This window comes from Thermobia domestica, chromosome 5 (genome assembly GCF_964235325.1).
Source record: "Thermobia domestica chromosome 5, izTheDome1.hap1.1, whole genome shotgun sequence".
Taxonomy (NCBI): Eukaryota; Metazoa; Arthropoda; class Insecta; order Zygentoma; family Lepismatidae; genus Thermobia; species Thermobia domestica.
Genome location: NC_137458.1, coordinates 30,232,527 through 30,257,075, shown reverse-complemented (window position 1 = coordinate 30,257,075; position 24,549 = coordinate 30,232,527). Strand labels below are relative to the sequence as shown.

At 36.8% G+C, this 24,549-nt stretch overlaps 1 protein-coding gene across 2 annotated transcripts in view; it reads right to left on the bottom strand.

Moving 5' to 3' along the window:
• LOC145685828 (leukocyte elastase inhibitor-like) overlaps positions 1–22,801 on the bottom strand; it is a 134,428-nt gene extending 111,627 nt beyond the window's left edge. The window contains exons 1-4 of one of the 2 annotated variants that reach the window (XM_081758418.1): positions 22,720–22,801; positions 17,792–17,904; positions 5,281–5,463; positions 1,626–1,839 (exon numbers count right to left, since the gene is read on the bottom strand). In XM_081758418.1, coding sequence (XP_081614544.1) covers positions 1,626–1,839; positions 5,281–5,463; positions 17,792–17,904; positions 22,720–22,741 — 532 coding nt within the window. In that variant the 5' untranslated portion in view covers positions 22,742–22,801. The other variant, XM_081758416.1, reaches the window with a different exon arrangement.
• Positions 22,802–24,549: the final 1,748 nt, after the last annotated feature.

The following is a 24,549-nucleotide window of genomic DNA, read 5'->3' as shown; positions in this document are numbered from 1 at the left end:
ACATGAACAGAATCCGAAATATTCGAACCTGCACCAAGACAATCATGTTAATCTACAAATCAATTTTCGTTCAGTTACAATGAATAACACAAAACTTGTATGCTTTGTACCTTTTTTACGATCATCCTTCGTATTTGCTTGGATATACGACAATGAAACACATATATGAACGAACTCCCGATACTTATGAGAGGTATACTAAAAGTCGTGTGCAACATTTTTTGACAACCGTAATCTGTATTTGTAAGTGAGACCCAATATATCATCTCAATCTACAGACCTTTCTTTCACTTTTCCACATAGTCTCCGTTTTTTTGCACACATTTTCCCAGTCGTTCTGCAAGTTTGAAAATAGCCTTGTGATAGAATTCCTTCCAGCTGCCCGTAGACACTGACGCACTTCTTGCCGAATACCCTTCAGTGTCTCGTAGCGATGGCCTCGTATCTGTATCTTCACAAAACCGAAAAGATTCGGAGGGCGCCATGTCAGGCTGTAGGGAGAATGTGGAAGTCTTTCCCACTCAAATCTCCTGATCTGCTTCATAGTGGCACGTGCAATATGCGAACGCGCGTTATCCTGTTGAAGGATCTTCTTTCCAGGACGTTTATCATGCAAGGCACGACGGAGCTTCAAAAATATCTAGATGTAGAGAGCAGAATTTATGGTTTCTCAAGGCTCAAGAAAGTCAGCCAGAATGCAACTCTGTGCATCCCGGAAGACGCTCCCCATAACTTTCCCTGCCGATTGCACTGTCTTTACTTTCTCCTTCGGTGGCGAATTCAAGTGGTGCCATTCTATACTCTGTCGTTTTGTTTCAGGTTCATAATGATGGAACAGCTTTCATTTCCAGTCACAATACTCGTCAGAAAGTCATCACCTTCATGTCGAAATCTCTGAAGAAAGGCAATGGTTAGCCTCTGACGTTTGTGGTCCTTAGTTAATAAACGTGGAACCCAACTGGCACAAACCTTCCGATAACCTAAGGTGTGAATCATTTCTTGCACCGCACAATGTTCAACAGCAAATTTTGCAGCGATTTCATTCACAGTGATACGACTATCTCCCCTAATCAGCTCATCAACCCTTACCTTGTTGCATTCCGTGGAGGCAGTTCGAGGGCGCTCACTGCAAGGTTCATCTTCGATACTCGTGTTTCCATCTTTAAAATGTTTCACCCACCTCCTAACACTGCTGGCATTCATGCACACATCTCTATAGGCACGCTGCAGTCTGCACCGAATTTCAGAAGCAGATTGGTCCTCTATAACAAGGAGTTCAATCAAAGTACTCTGTTAGAACGAAACATCGCTGTACGCCATTTTGGAAATCCTGCCTGTGGTCACGTGCTAGCTTCAACGTCTGGAAAGAAATGTCTGTAGATTGAGATTATATACTTGGTTTCACCTACAACTAAAGATTACGGTTGTGAAAACATGTTGCTCACGACTTTCAGTATGCACCTCGTATAAAGAAATCGGCGCCGTTGCAGATTGCATTTATTTATTTATTTATTTTTGTATTCTCTTAACAAAGACACTATCCTTAATAATGACACACATACTATAGGCTACTACTTGTAAACAACAGTTCAAAATAACAATGAAAGTAGTGTTTTGAGTCTCACGTTTAGTAAGAATTTCCTTGATGAGTCCCTTGGTATTCTTGTCCGCCCATTCATTTATTTTTGCAACAGCTTCTTCGCGTTTTTTGAAGTTCACCGTCTTCACGGCACCATCATAAATTTCCTGAATTACACTTACATATTCCTCTAATGGTTTGAATTCTTTATGAAGGAACAAGGCATTCGCAAGGTCTAAAGTGTTTGTGGTATTGTTATCCTGAAAATGGAATTTAAAAAAAATTATAAACTTGTAGGCTAACATTTGTGTCTTATGAGTTAAATATAGGATTACCTGCAAAGAATTGATATTAATTAGTCTCGGAAAGTTGTGTCATAGATGTATCGTGCCGATAAATAGTTCTGTTTTTATTGGAAGAGCTGTGCTTTGACTCATTTTGTCACGGTAATTTCTTATCGTCTTGTGAGCAACGGAGACTGATAGTAGAAGCAAGTAGGAGGTGATGGGAGGACAAAGTCGGAACAAGCGGGGTGCCAGGATCATGTCCACCACAAACTCATGTGTGTTGGTATCTTGAATGATTGAATTTAACGCAACTTTCCTGCACTCCTGAGTAACTAAGTAACTATGGCCTATGGAACCCGGAGGTTCAATGCCGCGTTCCAAAAACTCTCCACTGACTTCTATCCTTAGCCAATTGGATCCAGTTTCTACTTTGTATTTCTATCTCTGCGAGATCCATCTTAATATTGTCCTCCCATATGAGCCTAGGTCTTCCTAATGGTCGTTTTCCTATTGGTCTTCCAGTCAAGACTTTGGAAGCGTTTCTACTTTCTTCCATTCTAGCTACATGACCTGCCCACCTAAGCCTTCTAGACTTGACGACCCTAACAATGTTGGGTAAACCGTATAAATTATGTAGTTCCTCGTTAAGAAGTTTCCGCCATTCCCCATTCCTGTTCCTCTTGGGTCCGAATATTCGTCTTAGGATCTTGTTCTCAAATACTTTCAGTATATGTTCTTCCCTCAGAGTAAGCGACCATGTTTCGCAAGCATACAGAATAACAGGCATGATTATCGTTTTATATATATTTTTAGCTTCAAATTCCTCGAGAGAATTCCCGACGACAAGAGATACTGAACCGAGTAATGGGGAATTCCTACTTACGTCAGAGACCCAGTCATTCATTTTGCTACATATCTGCAAATCGACCGAGCCCCACTGGTAACTTCATTTTCAATACTCTCTAAACATTTATGCATATATACTGGCGGAAACGCATTTCAGAACACATACTAGGAGTGCACGAATCTCGCCTAAAGTTGGAACACAAAATAATGCTTGTGATGCTGATCTCAACATGAGGCCTCTGGAATATATAAAACGCATTCCTTTAAAAAAATATAGAGTTCTGAATTAAATAGCAAGCGTAAACATGACAAATGTCACAAAATATGTATTCGCTCAATCTGGGGCATAGACCAGACAATCACTGTGGCTCGCGGAGTGGCTTAACAATAGTCACTAGCAGAGTATTGCTGGCGGTCAGCCTTCATCAAATAATTAGATGCGGACAACTTGTTGGTCAGGGTAGAATGCATATATCGAATAGACCATGGTAAATTTAAACGGAGGTATGTAGACGCGTGTTGTGCAGTTGGAAGGTGAGATGCTACAAAATGTCCATCCTCCAAAGGTCAAAATTGACCACGTGACGAATACACAACACACTAGCCATATTCTCCTGAAGATCAGATGTGGACGAATGTGTAGTGTATTGCAACCCATACCAGAATTCCACTAGTAGATTCTATATGACAAGTGTGAACACCGGAACATAGGTCGTCATTCCGGCGAAAACAGTTACGGCACTCATCATTGAGTTCTTCAGTTGCATTACTATTGCAGTCACTTCTGACAAAGACGTTCTCAGGTGTAATCCTGCGAGATTAGGTGTCAGGAATGATTATGTGAGAGAAACGCAGTAACCCGAGGCCTGCTTCCATCAATCAATTGCCTAGTACTCATTTCCGTACGGGAAATCATGTGAGAGGAACGCTGTAATCCTGGCCTGACCTGCTACCCTGAGTTGCCTAATGTTCGTTTTCTTAGGGGTAATTGTGCGAGAGGAACACTCTAACGCAGGTTGGTTTCTAACAACCTGTTACCTATTGTTTATATCCTCAAGGTCAATCTTGCGAGAGGAATGCGGTAACCCAATATTGTTTGCAAATCCACTGCCCAGTACTCGTACCCTCACATGGAGATCTATACGAAGCCGCCATTCTGAAAGTTAGAGTGTCCCAAACGATTCTTCTGTTTAGACAGCCCTCATTGTGACATAAGACACATCTGGTGTGGAAACCCTCTGTCTCCAAACTTGTACCTAATCAAAGGTTACTGACACGTCACGACCCAAACAAGCGAAAATAATGCGAAGCAGACGTCAGAATTACTGTGTAATACTGTACGACCGCACTTGAAATTGGTTAATTGCACAATAGACATTCCAGACATATACTGTGATCAATGCAACTGATTCCAAGACAGAATAAACTTATCGTTCTCCAATGAAATTTAAATTAAAAGAAGTGGTCAAATAAAGCCCGTTGGACACCTTTGGTAGAACAGTTAGTGAAATAGAATTATATTATTGTAGTGGTGTGTAGCGGCATAGTTGCTTATGGCATGTAGTAATAGTTGTAAAACTTCTTTGTCTTTGCAGGAATAACATTTGAAGTACGTCATTTATCATTTCAAATCCGTGCAAGTCAAATCACCATGCACTGTTACAGTTACTGAGGAATGTCAACCTGCTGGACATCTATGGAGATGCATGTGTATCGAAGACGACCGCTGTGGATTGGGCACGAATGTTTCGTACAGATCCAACAGCAACAAGCGATCTTCCCTGTCCTGGTCGGGCGCATGTTGTTGCCACAGATCACAACCATACTATGCATGTGTATTCGCTACAATACTGATGAAAGGTAGTAAAGGATCGTCTGTTCCACAGGATGCAGTCAGTGAGTGGTTTGTCCAACAACCGACTGATTTCTACCTGGATGGAATTCATCGACTATTGGTACAGTGGTAGAGACCTAAATGCCTATGGGAATTTCTGAACAATAAATTCCACGACAAATATTACCTATGCATGTTTCTCCGGAACACGTTTTGTAACAATACACTTACTGATAGTAGATATATGGACTCCGAACGTATTTCATTTATCCTCATTTATCCCTCACGTACTAACCTCATGCTACAATTTAGTTTGTCTTTTATGATGGTAGTTTCGCTGGGATCTTCGAACTAAGATCAGCGTGCTCTCTAAGGACACACATTCTGTTGATTTGAATTTAGTTCATATCAGACGTTGTCGCTAGGATGTTTTTAAATGCGTTTCTACCAGTGTATATATAGCAAAAACTCGTTTCAATATGAATACTATTACTAAAAAAATTAAACTAAAGTAGTTATTTTCTTTAACTCCTGTATATTTTTCAAAATATTTAAGGATGGTCGAAATAGTTAGATTTCACCGCACTTGAAATGTACTCAACTGACTGATGATAGACAGACGTAACATGATTTTCTTTTGTGGCTACTGCAGGATACAAGAGAAATTACATTAGTTATTGGCGGTCTGATTAATATTTATAAAATTGACTGTCAAAGTATCGTACAATACACACCTGAAGATCAGTAATTATATCTTTGTAGGATGATTGGATTACTTCTGTCCTTCTTGGCAAACCAAGCGCTGTGAGAATATCTTTTGCGGACTTATGCTTCGCTCCTTCTAGCAACATTAATAAAACGCTTGACACACTCCAAGGTGATACCACCAAGTTTTCCTGGGTGTTTACACCTAACACCTGAAATATCAATAAACAGAATCATTATTTTCTCATGCTATCTAAGATCAAATTGAAAATAGTATCCGTAGACTGAAATGAAGTTATACAGGAAGTGCAGTTAAAAGTAGGAGGCATTCTCTTTGAATGCGAATGCAATATTTCGACTTTGAAATTGAGTAAACAGCTACAACAACGGACAGTTTATGCAATTATCGTTTATTATTTCTTCAACAATCGATAATATATAACAATCGACATACAAGAATTATCGATTATTATCATTCTTAATAACATCAAGGGTGGTTTGTTAGGAACTTCCCATTACATCATGAGTGATGAAGCATGGTTTCATTTTTCCGGTATGTGAATTCACAGAACACGAGGTGCTGGGCAACGGAGAACCCTAACATTGTTTGTCAGCAACCACTCCATGATGAAAAAATCGGCGTTTAGTGTGGTGTAACAGAAACGTGCAACATTGAATCGATATTGTTTTGACACTCCCCTGAATATGGTTGAAAATATGGAAATTTTTTATGCATTTTGTGATCAACTAACGGAATATGAAAGAAAACACTGCCTCTTTCAGCAAGGTGTGGCAACATGCCACACTTCTAATGTGTCTCTGGAACTAGTCCATGATGCCTTCTCTGAGGAACGAACTGTCAGCAAAGGTTTGTGGCCACCACGTTCGCCGAATCTAACACATGTGATTTCTTCCTGTGGGGGCACCTGAAAAGCAACGTATATGAAACTAATCCACACACAATACAATAACTGAAAGACAACATTAGCCATGAACTTTCCGCCATCGATATCCGAACTTTACGCCGGTGTATCTGAATACGCCTACACGTTCAGAGTTGTGTATTGATGTCACAGGGGGTCACTTTCAACATCTTCTTTAAATGTATTTTTTTCTCTATTTTTCACTCTATTTTTTATTGTACATAAATTGTAAGTCCATTCAGTTCTTTACTTCTGTAATTTCACTGCATTTCCTTTACTCTTACACGGACTATTTTTACCTGCGCCACCCTACATTTTAAACCTTCTGTCTAGTGTTGCCCACGAGAAGAGAAGTCCTATTTAAAATTTGAGTCAAAGCAAGAAATTCCCCGTGTCTTGTGGACAACACTAGTTCAGCACAGTCTTAGATCTCAAACACTTGTTTAGTGTTAAATGATTCGTAGTATAAAAACTATAAATTCATGAAGTAATTGTACGAGCATGATGATGAGCATTTAGCAACGGTTAAAGATACGCAAATCATTACATAATATACTCCGGCAGTAAATGTGGTGTATATGGAGGATCGGCTCTTCAATATGTGCAACACGTGCAATTGCACAGAACGGCAAGTTTCAAGGGGCGGTAAAAATAACAGATGCAAAAGAAAATTCAACAAATAAAGATAAAAGAGGTAGTTGCACTGCAATTGCAAATTGATATGTTGAGATTGATGCTCGATATTGAATTACATAAAAAATATTACATCCTTTCTTTCCAGATGTTTATGCTTTATTTTATTTTTGGAAGAAAAAACTTGACACAACGAGATTGTACTTGTAATGTTTTGGCCTTTTTGAGTGCGAGTGCTCTTTTACTTCTTTTGGTTGTTTGTGATGGGATGGCATATTTAAAATCGTGGCTTCTAAGATTTGTTCGTTCTCGAGAAAGGGGACATTAAATGATGCCATTTCACATGGCGGGAAATCGCCTAGGTCCTCTCTATATGTTGTTATATCACACCGTTTCTCAAAATCTCATGTGATGCAGAAGGATTCTGATAAGTTCTAGATAAAGATAATAAAAAGGAAATTAAACCATAAACCTTGTACATATATTTACAAAACGAAACAAGAATAATTCGAGACGAGACAACAAAAGGATTTTTAAAATCGAGGGGAGACGACAATAATCTTCGACAATCGAGACGAGGCTTTTACGAAATTTTACAAGACGAGACGAGAAAACATTTCTCTTCTCGCTTTGTCATATGGTCGAACCTGTAATATGTTCGGTAATTCAAAGTGGAGTATGCAACTTCCTTGCCTTTCATAGCCCATGAGGATGATTACTGTTGGCATTTGACGCTTGAGTTATGTCCTTTGCCAACAGATGGCGGCTGCTTCAATCACTATCAGATGAAGAAAAGCTCGTGTCAGAAAGGGTTAATAAAAGACGTAAGATTGTAAAAGCGGAAAGTAATGAAAAACTGGAAAGAATGAAAATATATAAACAGGGATTCTGAATATATAATCAATGATCATTTATTGCATAAACGTGTTTGCAGTAAACAGTGAAATAATATCGAACGATCGCAACATGCATGCCGAGAGATTTTGGTCGGAATATGGTTACGAAACGTGCAATGTGTTGTCGGTTGAAGCTACAGATAGAACTTCGAAGTACATGGTGCCTTGGTCAATGTTCTACTGGCAAATGCCGTGTTACAGTGGTGTACACTGAACCACAAAAGTATCTTCCCCTATAAGTGCTCTAATTCCATTACTTGGGGTCCAGGCCATTTGCAGTTGTGAGATTGCCTAAACATATGCAACCCAACTTACAAGTAACTTTTCTCGGCACCGACAGCAGTTGGAAGCTCTGATCCAGATGTTTGTGCAGGTAAAATTGTAAAGTAGGTGACTTACGAAACGAAACAGTTCTCCATTCTAAGATGAATCTCTCTGTTTCAGATCGTGTTTCCCAAAGAACACCATATATTAATCTAAATATTGCTGTGTATGTAATGTATTATTTCTGTATATATTGTATGTTTAGAGAAATAAAAATACGGCCCACACATGAATCAGGAAATGCTTGAAAGTTGCTGAAAACATCAAATCTAGAACAACCGCAGGAAACATGTTTATAAATGATTGCCTTCATTGAGACACCTTCTCCAATCCTCCTTATTCCAACATCTTTTACTTTCTGGAGGAGAGATCTTTCTTGTCACACTGAGTAGGTATTGAAATTGAAACATTTGATAAAGTTTCAACCTGTCCGGGATTCGAACCCGGGTCCGCGGAATAGAATTTCAATACGCTAACCACTTACCTGCCGCGTCACTTCGTCTTACACCTACACTATTAACTAGCTTAAATCGTTGCATGTAAGATTATACAAGATACTAATGCTCGTATCAGGAGACGTTCCTCGTGAGTGTCACAATGACTTACTCGAGATTTCCTTCTTTAAGCCAAAAACAAGTTATATAGACGTCCTTCAATCAGGAACATATCACGAAACGTTCTTCAAGTTATGGCTACGTCATCGTTTTCAGCGATGGTCCCGATTTACAGTATAATTCTTCTTTACCTTCGTTCCCAAAGAAGAAAAGAGGGTAGAAATTAATTTCAAATTCTTTGAATAATATCAACACGTGTAGAAATGAGCTATGTTTATCTAACATAACTACTAGTTTATTTTCTAATCTTTATATGAGGAATTAATGGCAAATGTGAAGGTAGAGAACTGCAATTAGAGACCTGGGTTCGAAACCCGTGGTGGTATTTATTTTTTCTTTATTGAAAGATATTGTTTATTTAATTGATATTATAAATCTGTTATTCCTTTATTGTTATTATTATTATTATTATTATTATTATTATTATTATTATTATTAATGCAAAGTCGAGATTTGGCTACATACTTTATATTTTATGAATTTTCTGATTAGATTTCAAGTCTTTTTATTGAATAATAAACACACTCCATTGTAGGGGGTTTTGGAAAGGGAAATATCATTCTGTTGCTTTTTATTTGTTTACTTGCACGCTATATCAAGCCTGGATACTACATTTCACCTTTCTATATCTACGGAAAGTACCCTAAAGGTTGTGATGATCATAAGAGAGTAAGTGAATAAGTGATGAGATCAATGAACTTTGCGTATTAACAACATTTAAAGTATCAGGTTGTCGGGAAAGTCATGTCGTATTTCGATAAAGTATGACAAATGATGATTTGTGGATATACTAGAGTTATTCGGATCATGCAATAGTTGTTATGAATAGCTAAGATGTTGAGCGTTTTGTGTATTAATATTGCTATTTGTTTGGTTTGGTTTTACAGATTTGACCAGAGATGGCATGGGTCAATGAAAACTTGGCACACGACCCACTGACCCACCACCCACCATGACCCACTCTGATCCACGACCAAACATGACCCACCACCCACGGTTACCTACTCTGACCAACCACCCACCATGAACTACTGACCAACCAAATCACATCGTTATCAACTCTGACACATGATCCGCGGCCTCTTCTATATTAACTAAAGAGTAACAAAACCAGGTTGTGAAATTCTAACTCATCGGGGTTTGAATTTCTACGGTCAAACCCTCAAACACCGCTCTGTTACAATAACAGTGGACCTGACCTTTAAGATATAAAAAGGTAAAGTGTTTGTCATGGGCAAAATTACGATGAATTTCAATTAAATTATCATAGTCTAATTATTTCCTTTTGCATTATCGGTACTTTTCAGTGTGGAAACGGAAGAAATTTGAAAGTCCCAAATGAAGTTGTGTAGACCAACGTACAGAAGCTTACATTACAAATTTGATGTCTATTTTTCTCACAACTTTATGGGTTGATTGCCCTGTGTTCTAAGCGCTCCATATAATAAACAAGCTTGAGCAATTATTATAGTAGAAAGCGCATGGTAAGCATATATGGATATGTGATGCGAAACATTGTAGGTTTTGTTTCTCAACTAATATCGATCGTTTTGGATTATTTTTGCAAACTAACCCACTATCAATTTACCATATGTAGAAAGTGTAGCCCCTCCCCATAAAGGAAAATTTAAAAAAAAAATGTCCTGTTCACTTTCAATTAAGAGTTAATATACTGAATTTCAGCTCCGTAAGTTTAACGGTTTGTGAGATTTTCAATTTTTTTTTTTTTTTGCAAAAATTCGAATCCTCACTATTTCTTAGGATATTATTATAATGAAAGCAATATGATAACATCCCATTTTGGATTAAGGCCTAACTATATACCAAAAATCATTTTATTTCACTGCAATTTGGCTGTGATGATTAGGCACACATAGTTACATTCAATTTTTCATATAATAATTTATATATTACAGTGATTCAATAATATATTTTCTCCAGGTGTTAGCACCTCTAAAACTCAGGCTGTGTTTCTCGAAAGCAAAGTAGTAGTGTACGTCCTATTGCTATTATTATAATCTCAAATATCAATATCCAAATATGCCTCAAGTTCTTTTGTCACATGGAGATACTCATCTCAGGTAAGTAATCAGAAAAAAATGCAAAGGGATATGGAGGCCTTGAAAGTAAAACGTACATAAATTCACCCGTGTTCTGAACCATATTTTAAAATCACTCTTGACCCTACTCATAGGAGCTAAATACGTGGTTCTGGTTAGTTGGAGTTATCAGTTTCTTGCCACGTAGCATAAATATAGCAAAACTCAAGTGACTCTTACCGGCGGTCTTCACGGCCGAGTGTACTAAAGCAATGGGCTAAATTTTATACTTGTTATTGGTGTGGGTTCAAACCCGGACCAAGGAAAGTTTTTTATTTTTATATTTTATTTCTTAAATTTTCAAAACAATTTTTAATTAAAATAAGATGAAAATAATACTCAAAAAGTGATTACGTTACGCATGCAGTTTTGCTATACGAATACATATTATAAGCAGTAGTAGTACTAGTGGTAAGAGTAGTAGTAGTAGTAGTAGTAGTATTAGTAGTAGACGCGGGTAAGAAGTCCCGCAGGGCTCGTTTTGTTCCACCTTGACTGCCATGGTATAAATTTGACCTTAACTGCTTCTTCAATTTTCTTCCTCAATTCCAAAGTGACAATTTTCTTCTATTACTACTTTAACACACAATACATACACCAGACAATCGCAAGCTGCAACCAATCAGATACTTGTTTTTAGTTTCTATGCTTAGGGTCGAGGGTGAAAAATATGCCGTTCAAAAGATGCTGTCTACAATGCAGTGAGCAGAGTGGGTCGGTGGGTCATAGTGGATCATAGTGGGTGTTCGGTCACGGTGGATGGTGGGTCGCAGTGGGTCATGGGTGATGGGTCGCAGTGGGTGAGATGCTGTTGACCCACGACCCACTGACCCACTTAGAAAACTCGATCCATTTGAACCACTGACCCACTCCAACCATCGATTTGACAACACGTAGAAGATGGAAGACCAACAATTGCATGTTCACCATATTTTATTGTTTTACTCCAGGCAAGGGAAAAACGCATGAATATTGTTTGTGACTTTTACTGTCTTCAATGTTTCTGTTTTTTGTCTCTGTTTTTAAAGAGTTACTAGAAAAACTGTATAAGTGAGTAAAACGCCTAAAAATAGGAAACAAGGTACTGAGGAAGGTTCGTTAAATTAGTTAACTTTTAAAAAACAATCCAGTAGCCTGACACACTAGGTTCCAATCAATATGAGTATCTGTCCAATGCCGTGCCGTGAAAAATCAGGGCCAAGGCGAGAGCATACGGCAGCGCCTCCATACATACGAGTTGTCAATTTAAAGTTGACTTCTCTGGATCATTCTTTCTGCATAATACCTTACTATTTTATCATGATTGAAATCAGAGTTTCAGCATTCTTACACTGAAATCGTGTAAATGTGTAATTAGTGAATTCACTGTACATCCAGTTTTTTCCTTCTCCCAGAATAATGATGTCTTAGAGTAGTGGCTTAAGCGTTAGTTTCATAATGTTGGGGTCGTAGACACGATTCCGACTGTGATAATTCAGGAAAGTTTTATAATTTGCACTATTGATAATTCTGATGTATACTAACATGAAAAATATTCAATTTCTCTGGGTCTAAAAGTTGAGACGACTTCCTTCACAAGTGAAATGCCAACAACACAAAATTACGTCATCCGTATCAACCTTCATTCTTAACTGTCTGAGAACGTAACGTGTTTGGACAAAAAAATTGATGAATACATAAAGGCTAAACACGACCTTACTGCTATATTATGGGCCAAAAATGAGTTCCAAGGAATTGTTCCTAACTCTGCACAAATTGCAAATAGTGATCGAATTTACAACTCTAATCACGAGAATTATCCTATTTAAGATGTTACCTCACCTTTCTACCTAGAAGAAGCTCGAAAAAATGCATTACTGATATCAACTAACAAATATATACATTCGATTTATTGTTGTCGTAATATGATAATTCTATCTGTAAATCCATAAATGTAATAATATTATTTCGTTCATGTGTAAACCTAAGAAACCTCTCACAAACTGTATATCTTTTCTGTTCCTATGAATACCTTCGACTATATTACTTTTTCTTTCCCTCTGTGGTAATAATAATAATAATAATAATACAGGAATAGCATAATTATAATAACAATTACATAAACATTACCTTCCCACACAGAAAAAATAATAATTGCCACGACGGGTTTTGAACCCAAGTAGCTGCAATGGGAGTTTTCTGCTTTCACATTTTTAAACCAATCGCCCCACCCGGGTATTCTTCGCCCCTGGCACCTCATGTCCTTTCGACGTATTCCAAATACTACAGGTACACGAACACAGAAATACTGAGGACAGTTAAAATTCCGACCTTACTCTTCAGAGGAGTTTGCACTCCTAGTGTATTGCGCCTCACGACCAGAAGCCGAATGCCCGAGATCACTCGGCTAGTGCCACCGGTTCAATTTGACACAAATTCCTCATATGAATATAAGAAAATAAACTAGTAGTTATGGAACATAAACATGGAACTGTCTATTTCTACACGTGTTGATACAATTCAAAGAATCCGAAAATAATTTCTGTCGTCTTTTCTTCTTTGGAAATTATAAGTTGTGGTAAAGATGAAATGTAATGTATATTGGGACTATCCCTGAAACTGATGATATAGCCTCAACTTGAAGAACGTTTCGTGATATTTCCCTCATTGAGGAACGTCTATATAACTTGTTTTTAAGTTAAACAAGGAAATCTCGAGTAAGTCATTAAGACACTCACACAAGCATTAGTATCTTATTTATATTTTCCATGATTTTAACTAGATATTAGTTTGGGTGGAATATTAAGTGGCGCGGTAAGTGATCTCTAGAAGAAATACTTTCGTGAGTCCTCCCTTTCCTATTTGTTACTGCTAGCTTTCCTTTGGAAGTGCTCTCAATTGTTAAGTTAGTCTTAGTATATATGTTTGTTTCTCAGTATTTGTTCTAATGTATTGTTAAGGAGCCAACCGTATTATGTAAATTTCTGTAAAGTCTTGTAAATATATAGTAAAGACTCAGTAGGGGAGTGGTTAGCGCATTGAACTTCTATTCGGTAGACACGGGTTCGAATCCCGGCCCTGCTGAAACTTTTTCAAGTGTTTCTGTTTCAATTTCAATTTCAATGCATACTCAGTGTGAGAAGCATGATTTTGTCTTCCCTAGAAAGAAAGATGTTGGAATAAGGAGAATTGGAGAAGGTCTGTCAATGGAGACAGTCATTTATAAACTTATCTCCAGCAGTTGTTTTAGATTTGATGTTTCAGCTACTTTCAAGCAGTTTCTAATTCATGTGTGATCAGTGTTTTTATTTCTTTGAATATACAGTATATAATGAAATAATACATTACATACACAGCAATATTTAGGTTAATATATGATGCTCAATGGATAACACGCTGTGAATCACAGACATTCATCTCAGAATGGAGAAATGTTTCGTGCGTCATCTACTCACAATTTTACTTGCTTAAAGACCTATATGCTATCAACTGCTGTCAGTGCCGAGAAAAGTTACGTGTAAGTTGGGTTGCATCTGTCCAGGCGTTCTAACAACTGCCAATTACCTGGACCCCAAGTAATGAAATTAGAGCACGTAGGGGGGAGATACTTTTAGGACAGGTGTGAATTTATATATATATATATATATATATATATATATATATATATATATATATATATATATATATATTACCCAAAATGAGTTCAACCCTTAACATAGTAGTCTCCTCACCATACTTCCGTTACTAAAGGGAATCCTAATAAACCTACTTGTTTGCAATATGCAGTCTTATGCAATGTTTCCCTTTCTCCTTTCCATGATTTTGTCCGTCAAGGTTCTCTTAGTCTTCTATAAAAACATTGCCATACGGATTCACACTGATTTATTAACGGAAATCTTGATGACTTTGCGTTAATTTTTCGATTTTTCTCTTAAAAATCAAGGGTGTCTCAAAACTTCCCTGACATAGGGTAACTCTGTTATAATCAGAGTTGCAACAAAATGTAAGAAGAGAAACTGTCTCAAAATGTGATGTTTTCAATCTAAAGTGACGGATTTTTTTAAATCGGACGATCCATTTGGGCTGTACACTCTTTATGCGCCCAATGTTAAATGAAAATGCAACGTTGCCATTTACCTGGACCCATAACGTAAGTGAATGAAGTTACTGTCTTTTACGCTACGTGTCGATGGCCAGCCACCATTTCAAACACGCCCCCATTCTCCATACTCTTACAAAATTTACCCACTTCCCGGTAAATGGCAACGTATTTTCATTTACGATTGGGCACATTAAGCCTGTACAGCCAAAACGACTCTTCCGATTTAAAATATTGCTTCACTTTAGATTGAAAACATCATATTTGGAGACGGTTTTCCCTCTTACATTTTGTTGTAACTCTGATAGTAAAAGAACTTCGCGATACGAGGGGACTTTTGAGACACCCTGTATATAGTACAGCACGGATGTAACGAAACTCATCCACTCGAGATCGAAGTCGGTATCGCCGTAAACTTTAACGTACTCTATAACTATGTGAGATATTATGTTGTGCATGCTTTCAGTTACCGACCTATGGGCGGTCATATTTTGAATGAAATTTTCGAAAACAAAAAGGCTTACACCGAACTCATTCTATCGGTATCAAGCATGGCATTGCTGGACAATCTTGCAAATATATTATGTTGCGTGGGAGTTCAGTTGTCAAGGTATGGCAGTAAAATTTTGAAAATATTTGAAAAAAGATACCTCGATCTCATGCGACCGAGATTGAACATGGTATTGCGGTAGACGTTAACTTGTTATATAGGATTGTGCTATTACGTTGCACAGGCTTTCGGTTTTTGAGTTATGGATGGTCAAATTTCTAGTCATATTTTCGGAAAGACAAAAATAAAAGAGAAAAAAAATAATAGAACTAGTCCGATCGAGTTCAAACTTGACATTACAGTAAGTCTTTACCTGTAATACGAAGTGCGTTCAAAAAGTATCGAACTTTATTTTTTCCCGCGTAAACGCCCAGAGAAAGCGTCAGCCGCTGGCAGTCGGCCAACAAGTGAAGACGTATACTAAGCGATTATCACAATTCAATTTTTTTTTTTTTTTTTTTTTTTTTTTTGTAAAATGACAAAAAAACTTAAGCAATGACATTGCATCAAATTTTGCCAAAAGCTTGGCGATGCCGATGTGGAAACCATATAATCGGATCGGTACATTTAATTTTGAACGAGAATTTGAGATTGAGAAGAGTGTCTGCGAGCTTTGATTCAGGCTTTCATCCCCAAAACACAACATTCCAGTGTGTCGTCAAGTTCCCTACTCATCGGTATGACTTTTGGCATGGCTCCGTGTGACTTTTGATTATTTCGCAAGCTGAAAATGCCACTAAAAAGAACCCTATTTGAGTAAAGAAAACACGCAGAATGCTACGGTACGGTTGCTCACCATTCCAAACACTGCGTTCCAGAACTGTTTCCAACAATGGTAGCAGCGCTGGAAGAAGTGGGGACAACTTTGAAGAAGGTTAGTTGTTCGGATTTCCAAATCAATAAATGTATTTTTGCCAACCAAACGTTCGACACTTTTTGAACACACCTCGTATAAAAGTGTGAATATAGTGTGTAGGCTCAAGGTTCATACTTTATGGGTAATCAAAATATTAAATTTAAAAAAATGGGGATAATGAAAACGTAAAAACAATACTGTTTAAATAGCAAATAAAAATCTGGCTTGGACAGAAACTGTATAAAATTCAAATTAAGGACCTTTCCAACAATACATATTTTACTTATCACAAAATGTGAGCATGATAGATCAATTTTACACATGTAGCAAATGACTGTCAGAGGTAAAAACTAATATAGTGTATAACGACAATCTGTTTAAAAACACATTTTTCCAACAAAAAATTAGGGACTGAAAGATTTTCCTTATACATCTACGAAATCTGAAGAAAACTCTAGGTTTTGTTGCTAAACAAACTAGAGGTCAGTATTTACTCTTGTTCTAGAACTATAGACTTCTTTTGGTTATCACACTTTGTAAAATTTTACAAAACTTCTTATTTTCGGCATTTTCTTGCAAACGTTTTCTTTATTTACTATCCTACTTCGAGTTTTCAAATACACATTTTTATTTTTATTTTCGATCTTTTCAAAAGCTTTTTTCTTTCTTGTTTTAGGTGTTTTCAAACACACATTCTGCTTTATATTATCAGTTTTCAAAACCGTTCTTTACTTCTTGGTTTTGGTGTTATTAAACGCTTTCTTTGCTTCTTGATTTTGGTGTTTCCAAACATACATCTTGATGTATATTTTCTATGTTTTCAAAAATTTTCTTTGCCTCTTAGTTTTAGTGCCTCGAATACTTTCTTTACTTCTTGTTTCGGGTGTTTCCAACGCACATTTTAATTTATATTTTTGATGTTTTCAAAAACATTTTTTGTTTCTTAGTTTTGGTGTTCCCAACACTTTCATTGCTGTTTGTATCCAGTGTTTCCAAACATACGTATTTTTATTTTTGATGTTTTCAAAAACGTTCATTGCTTTTTAGTTTTAGTGTCTCAAACACTTTCTCTGCTTCAAGTTTTCAATGATTCTAAACACATTTTGATTGTGATTTTCGATGTTTCCAAAACCTTTGTTTATTTCTTATTTTTGTGTTTTCTTAGCTTTATTGTCAATACAATGTGTACAGTAGCTACTTTTAACTAAAACTTACATTTAAAAATCAATGAAAGACGTATATTTTCCGCAATAGTGAATAATGTAATGAAGATATTTTTAATGAAATATCTAGTCAAAGAAAGCCTTTGATTTCACAAAGGGAACGATTCTAAAGTATTCCTTCTATTAATAAGTATGAAAAATTTTTCTTTCAGTTCTGGTAGTTCATAGAGTTAATCAATATGTGTTTACTATTTTATTCTTAATTTTGAGGGGAGATAGTGAACATTAAAATCTCGAAGACCTAAAAGTTTCGTTTTATGCGTCACATTCCGACAACCACTACTGCTCAATAAGAATACTAAAGAACTATCAACTAAAAGTGTTATAGGATATTCCTCACTTACCTTCAACAACTGGATGGCAAAAGAGTTCACTCCATCACGAACTTCATTCTGCTTTTTGCTATGAGCTTCTCTCTGTAGAGTTGCATTAACAAGAGCTAAGAGTACTGCGAGAGCTAAGAAAGAAAAAGTGAAAATCTCTTTACTGCAGTGCAAATGAACTATGATGAGTTATTAACTGAAATTATAAATAGAAAGGTGTATAGAAAGGTGTACGAGGCATGCGGCTGCAACTTGGGACAAGCACTACTGAATAAATTTTACAAGTGATGGAATTTAAAAGACTTCAGCATGGTCGTTCAACTACATTGTTTGTTAAACTAAATCGAGCCTCTGTCTCTAGTCTCTAAGAAACAGACCATGAAACACGTTAGAGCAAGCCGAAACTTTGTCTAAACAATAATATCCGACGCAAAATGAAATTAGAAATTTGGAATATATGAAAATATCATTAAAAAAAACATACATATAGTTTATAACATAGTTTACAAGGGTAATAGCGGGCTCTTGGACTAATCCTAGCCCACTGAACCCTTTCATCCGGCCCTCCTGACCCATTTTTGAAAATCTATTTGTTACGCTATCCCTGAAACGGAATTAATTTTCTTTCTGGAGAACTGACGTTCAATTTGAAATTACCCTTCGCGTAGGAACATGAAATGTACCAACGAGCACTGAGAGACTAGTTCAGAACATGAAGGGTCTCGTTTCCACTAAAACAGTAAATACATAGATATTTCCTGCTTTGTTTTAAAAAGAATGAAATGAAGTTTTTGAGTTTTACGTCCCACGGTTATGACGGTTAGGCTAAAGGAGACGGTGATGATCAGAAATGAATGAAATGGTGGAATGAAGAAAGTGGGACGAAACGGAAGAACCCCTTTGGAAACCCACGCACACGGTGTTTGTCCACTACAAAGTTCACTTGCTGGGAGCAGGGGACTCCATGCACCAGAGGTGAAGACTCTACCACTGAGCCACCGCAGCCCCTCTGCTTTATTTTAGTAAGTAAACATTTCCGTTGCTATTATAACAGTTTTTGTGTTCCTGTAGTGTTAGTGTACGATATCATTGACTATGGCTATTCAGTTCTTGTGATTCTGTTATAAATCCTCTTATATTGCCCATGAAACCATTAAGTCCTCTGCGATTGACCCACTTCCCATTCCAACTTGCACATGCTTGATTTATAGCATCCCTCCTTACAGAAAACTTCTAGTGGGCTGAAGAAGATTAATTTATTCTGGTACTTGGCAACATCGCTATAAATGGATGAAAGCAGCTGAAAGATTGGAAAACATGGGGAAGAGTATAATATTGTTTTATCTGTTGAATTTTCATCAAAGACAGATAAATGTAAAAGTATATTGCTTGATTTTAGGGCAAATTTATCAACCTGTTAAATGGTGTAACTCCCGTTACGAATATAGAGCTACCACGAAAGTTTATGTATTACGTTTATAAGCGAAGATATGTTAGGTTAAAATCAAATGTTTTTATATATATATATATATATATATATATATATATATATATATATATATATATATATATATATATGTACGTTTTGGTACAAGTAAGTTTGGTAAAAATATTTACCCGTAACAGCTGTTACAGGATTCTTTCATTTCTGTGTTGCCTTGTTCAGTTTTGCTAACATTCCGAATACACTGTGGCATAGCAAGGAAAAGAACAAAGTGGTGACGATGGGCTAATGTTCCCGTTCTCCTTCGTTTGCATTATGTCATTCTAATTCTTTTCCATTTCTAAATTATTGCTGCACGTGTCTTATGCAATTCAGAATTAAATAGAGAACTTCAGAGAGTTTAGCTTCATAGAAAGGAGCTTTTAGGGTGGGTAGAATTAAGTACAAGGAATAATCATAAGTTTGGCAATATCTCCACAACCCAACAGCAACCAAGTGTATACGCCGTGATAGACCGTAACTGCAAAGGTCAAACTAGCCCAAGAGGTAGTGTGGCAAGTAAACTATTTAACATGCAGTCCGCCACTCCATTAGTATCTTTTGGGCGTCTCGGGTTCGATCCCAGCTAGGGATGAACACGAGACAAGATTTGTTGCTGTCTCGTCTCGAAAATGTGCTGTAAAAGTGATGCCTCGCCTCGAAAAATGTGCTGTAAAAGTGATGTCTCGACTCGAAAAATGTATATTTTTCTATTGGAAGAGCCGTGTCTCGACTCGAATTTTGTCAGGAAAATCCTGTCTTGACTCGTCTCGTGCGCATCCTTAATCCCAGCCCCGCCAAGTGAACTTTGCGGTGGACAAACACCGTGTGCGTGGGTTTTCTCGGGGTTCTCCCGTTTCCTCCCACTTTCTTCATTCCACCATTTCATTCATTACTCCTCATCACCGTCTCCTTTAGCCTAACCGGCATAATCGTGAGACGTAAAACTCAAAGATTTCATTTCATTTTTTTCGTTAGTATCTTCATTCAATATTTATTGCGGGGGCGCGGTGGCTCAGTGGTAGAGCGTTCACCTCTGGTGCTTGGGGTCCCGGGTTCGATCCCAGCCCCCGCCAAGTGAACTTTGTGGTGGACAAACACCGTGCTCGTGGGTTTTCTCGGGGTTCTCCCGTTTCCTCCCACTTTCTTCATTCCACCATTTTCACTCATCTCTCATTATCACCGTCTCCTTTAGCCTAACCGGCATAACCGTGGGACGTAAAACTTAAAGATTTCATTTCATTTCATTTCAATATTTATTGTCGGTGATGAAGAGTGTTCAATAACATCTGATAGGTGAACTATTATGAGTTCGAACTCGGGCATAATGCTGCGTCAGCAACCCGAAACATTTCCCGTGTGAAAGGGAAGGTACAGTGAACCACAGTACAGAGACTCATTTCTTTCAGAAATTTTTTCCAGGTTGTAATAATGTCCAGGGCTTTAATAATCTTGGTTGCAAGTACTCGCCAGCCAAAAAATCTAACCAGACCATTTCGCAGTCACAGTGTTCATATAATTAAACAAAAATCACTTTGCGACACAGTAAACATATCAATACATTTTTTATTTTGTTTATTGGTATGTCTCTTCCAAATGAAAAGAAAAGTGACATCTGCTATTTATTCTTAAATTTACGTTTTTGATTGAATGAACTTTACTTCTCAATTGTAAACATAAATACTCGTCTCTGGCGAGCAGGTGAGTGCATTTTTCAAGCCCTGATAATGTCGAAGATCAACTAAGGCCCGGTCGTCTTAATGTAACATATTCTGAGGTCATAAGACACACCATTCAGGAAGATCCTCCCACAATAAACGTCAATCGTCAAATCAACTCGGCGTGTCCTAGTCTAATGTAATGCACCTTGAGGAGCTCGGGAAAACCATACGGAACTTCCACATTATGTCACACGAGATAACTCTATCTCAGCTCCAGAGGAGAGTGGATGTGTGTAGTTAACTCCTTCAAAACATACTTGATGTGCGTTCCCTGGAACGGATTGTCATAGGAGTAAAAGATAGGTGTTTCTCGAAATCCAAATGTATATACAAAACGTTACTATATGAACTAGTAATAGTTTTTAAGATCTTCCGTATAGTATATGAATTTGAATGTTCAGGAATTATGACGGCATTCTTCTAAATTTCTAGTCTAAAAGAAAAGGTTTAGAAACAATTGTTAGTTTAGTTTAATTTAGTCTATGTTTCTGATGTCCTTTATTGTTTTTAAGTTATTCACTAAAATTTAAAAAAAGGAAAGGAGCTTAGCAAATAACCTAAACATACTCTGATTGACAGCTGACCTATTAACCAAGGGACTTGCCTTCCTTCTGTGTTATGAAATCCAATGATCTTATAAAATAGAGGATCTGCCTTTACAGCAAAATCATGAAGCCTTAAGTCACAGTTTCGCAACCCGACTCTGCCTGCTCCGCCCAATAAGATTGCAATGTTTTGAGCCAACATTCGTGGCGAAAACGAGAGTAGCCAATCAGGCTCGTTTTTTTTGGGGGGGGGGTTCATTGAATTAATAGGATGAAGATACATATGGGCAGATCTTCTATTTTATAACATCCTTGATAAAATCACTCAATTACTTCACGACCCGCTCGGGAGAGTAATATTCCTGGAAGTAACTGTTTCGCGCGCTACCCTAGACAGCTGTTTTAAGTTGATCACAAAATCTATATCATAGAAGTCAAGGTGGAAAAAAACAGGCTCTGCGGGGCTTCTAACCCGTTCCTACTACTACTACTACTACTACTACTACTACTACTACTACTACTACTACTAATACTAATACTACTACTACTACTACTACTATTACTACTACAATTACTACTACTTATCTACATAAAAGTAAGTAAATCCTTTTTTGAGTATTATTTTCCATTATTATTTTAATGGAAAAAATGTTATGATAATTTTAAAAAAAACTTCCCTTGGGCTGAGTTTGAACAAAGGCCAAAATCAATTTCCATTAGTAGCATGTTGCACTAGCACGATCGGCTACAAAGTCCGACAGCAGCTAGCGTTTGTTTTCTGCTATATGTAAGTTACGTGATAAGAAACGGATAACGCCAACCAATCAAAACCGTGTATTTAGCTCCTACTTCCGGGAGTATTACTTCTCCAAGTAAGTCCTGTTACTTCTCTGTTCTTTTTCTTTTTTAACGAAATATTCTTCTTCCAAAACAAAACTTTTTTTTTTACGAAGTAACAAAAACATAAATTTTTAGTCTAACAGGAATATATACAGATTACATAGAGTCGTATACATGCAAATATTTTGGGGTTATGTTACTTTCTTGTGTCTAATTTACACGACTTTTTTTTCTCTAATCTTCTTACATGTGTATGGCTCATAGTGCAAAATTTCAAGCATTGATTTTATGTTAATCTGTTAAATTTTGAAAAACACTTAAAAGTCAAGAAACTTCATTAGTCTAGATTTAACAACTTACCTAAAATTGAACCTTTTATCATCTTGTTCAGTGTTCTTCTTCTTCTTCTTACACGAAATAATTAACTTGTTATAACGGATATCTGAAATGAAAATAATCTCTAAAAGTTATTCTTTTACTTGCAAGTTACTGCGTTCCATTCTTCACGTACAATACATGTATAAATTACTTCATTAAAAACTTACATTTGTTTTGCTAATTTATATGTGTATACATGAGAATTGACGAAGCTGTTGTCTGTCAGAATGTTGGTGTAGACTCCAGTGGACGAAAATTCTTTGTATCACAGAGATTTTTAATATGCTTTTGCGGAATGAAATTCTTTATCTCACAGGGCTTTTTAATGTCCTTATCTCTCTCAAAAGCTTAAAATATGATTTTGAAGCATACATGTTTACAAGGCATTTGATAGAGACACGTTGATGTAATTAGTATTCGTATTCGTCAGTTTTTGGATCCAGTGGAGACGTTTAGTACGGAGTTTTCATTTAAATTCATAATCTCTTCCGGTTCTGGTGGAGTCACTGCTGTGAAAATTCTGGCACGGATAAGCACACATATATATCTGAGTCGAACCCAGCTCGATTCAGTGCGCATAAGTCTCATTCGGCACGAATCAACTCAGGGGATTTTGCACTGACAAAAGCGAGATGACCCAGGTCAACCTGGACTGGAATCCGAATGCGAAACGGCGGCCGAATAATTAGAAATTTGAGCTTCATCATTACCAGATTTGTCCTCGTATCCTTTATCTAAAGGGAATTTTTGGTAGATACAGATATAATCGCCCTTATAGCCTCTAGCCTCTATTAAATTCTTGATTTAAGGTAAATATACTTCAAATTATCAAATATTAAGTAGGTATATCCTCCATTACATTCCGGGAATTGACGAAGTTCTGACAATTGTATACGTCCGAGCAAGCAATGCAATTCTTAGGTATTCTACATACTACTATAGTTAATTATTTCAAGTATACCTATTATGTACAAAGTATTATAATTATCGGTAACAGAATAATTTCAGCAACACTAATTTCCAGGGCTCAAATTATATAATATATAAGGATAGAAGAAGAGTCAATAGCTATTTAATATTTTAAAACAATAAACAGTTTATTTTTTTATTTAACTCTTTAATGGGCAAGCATTAATATCATTACCATAAAAATATTTAGTTTGCTTTTATGGTTGAACCATGTCTTCCTGATCATAATTTCGTAATTTTTAAAGTATTTTTGTACTTTGGGTACAAAATACAGTGTATTCATTTCAAAGCAACATTGCCATAAAATAGGTTTTATGTGTAGCTACTGAGCAGCATTGCCCTATTATATTAAAATATCATAAGAATACTCTCAGTAATTACCAACAGTTTCGTTGAAATATTTTCCTTCAGAGCAAGAAACTACAAATAAAAAATAAAAATAAAAACTTTCGCGGAACGCAGGAAATAAAGCTTCCACAATACTAAATTTACCTATCCCCTGTTGACGAAGATTAGAAGTACCTGAAGAAGCGACCCGCAAATCATGTGTATGAATATTGTATGACGCAATAATGCCAAGTAAATGATCACTGAAGTTATAATTCGTGCGGATAACGCAATAGAATGCGATGTTGCTTGAGAGCAACACTGCCCAATAAAAGTTTCAAAATATTTTCCTTCATCACACTGCATAAATTAACTCAGAAATGTCCATATGATTGTATGATCTGCCACGAACTTTATTTCGTATCATACTTTGCAAAAATTGAGGTGTGTAACGCAATGCCAAAACATGAAAAAATCAATTTTAACCAAGGATGTTATAAAATAGAGGATCTGCCC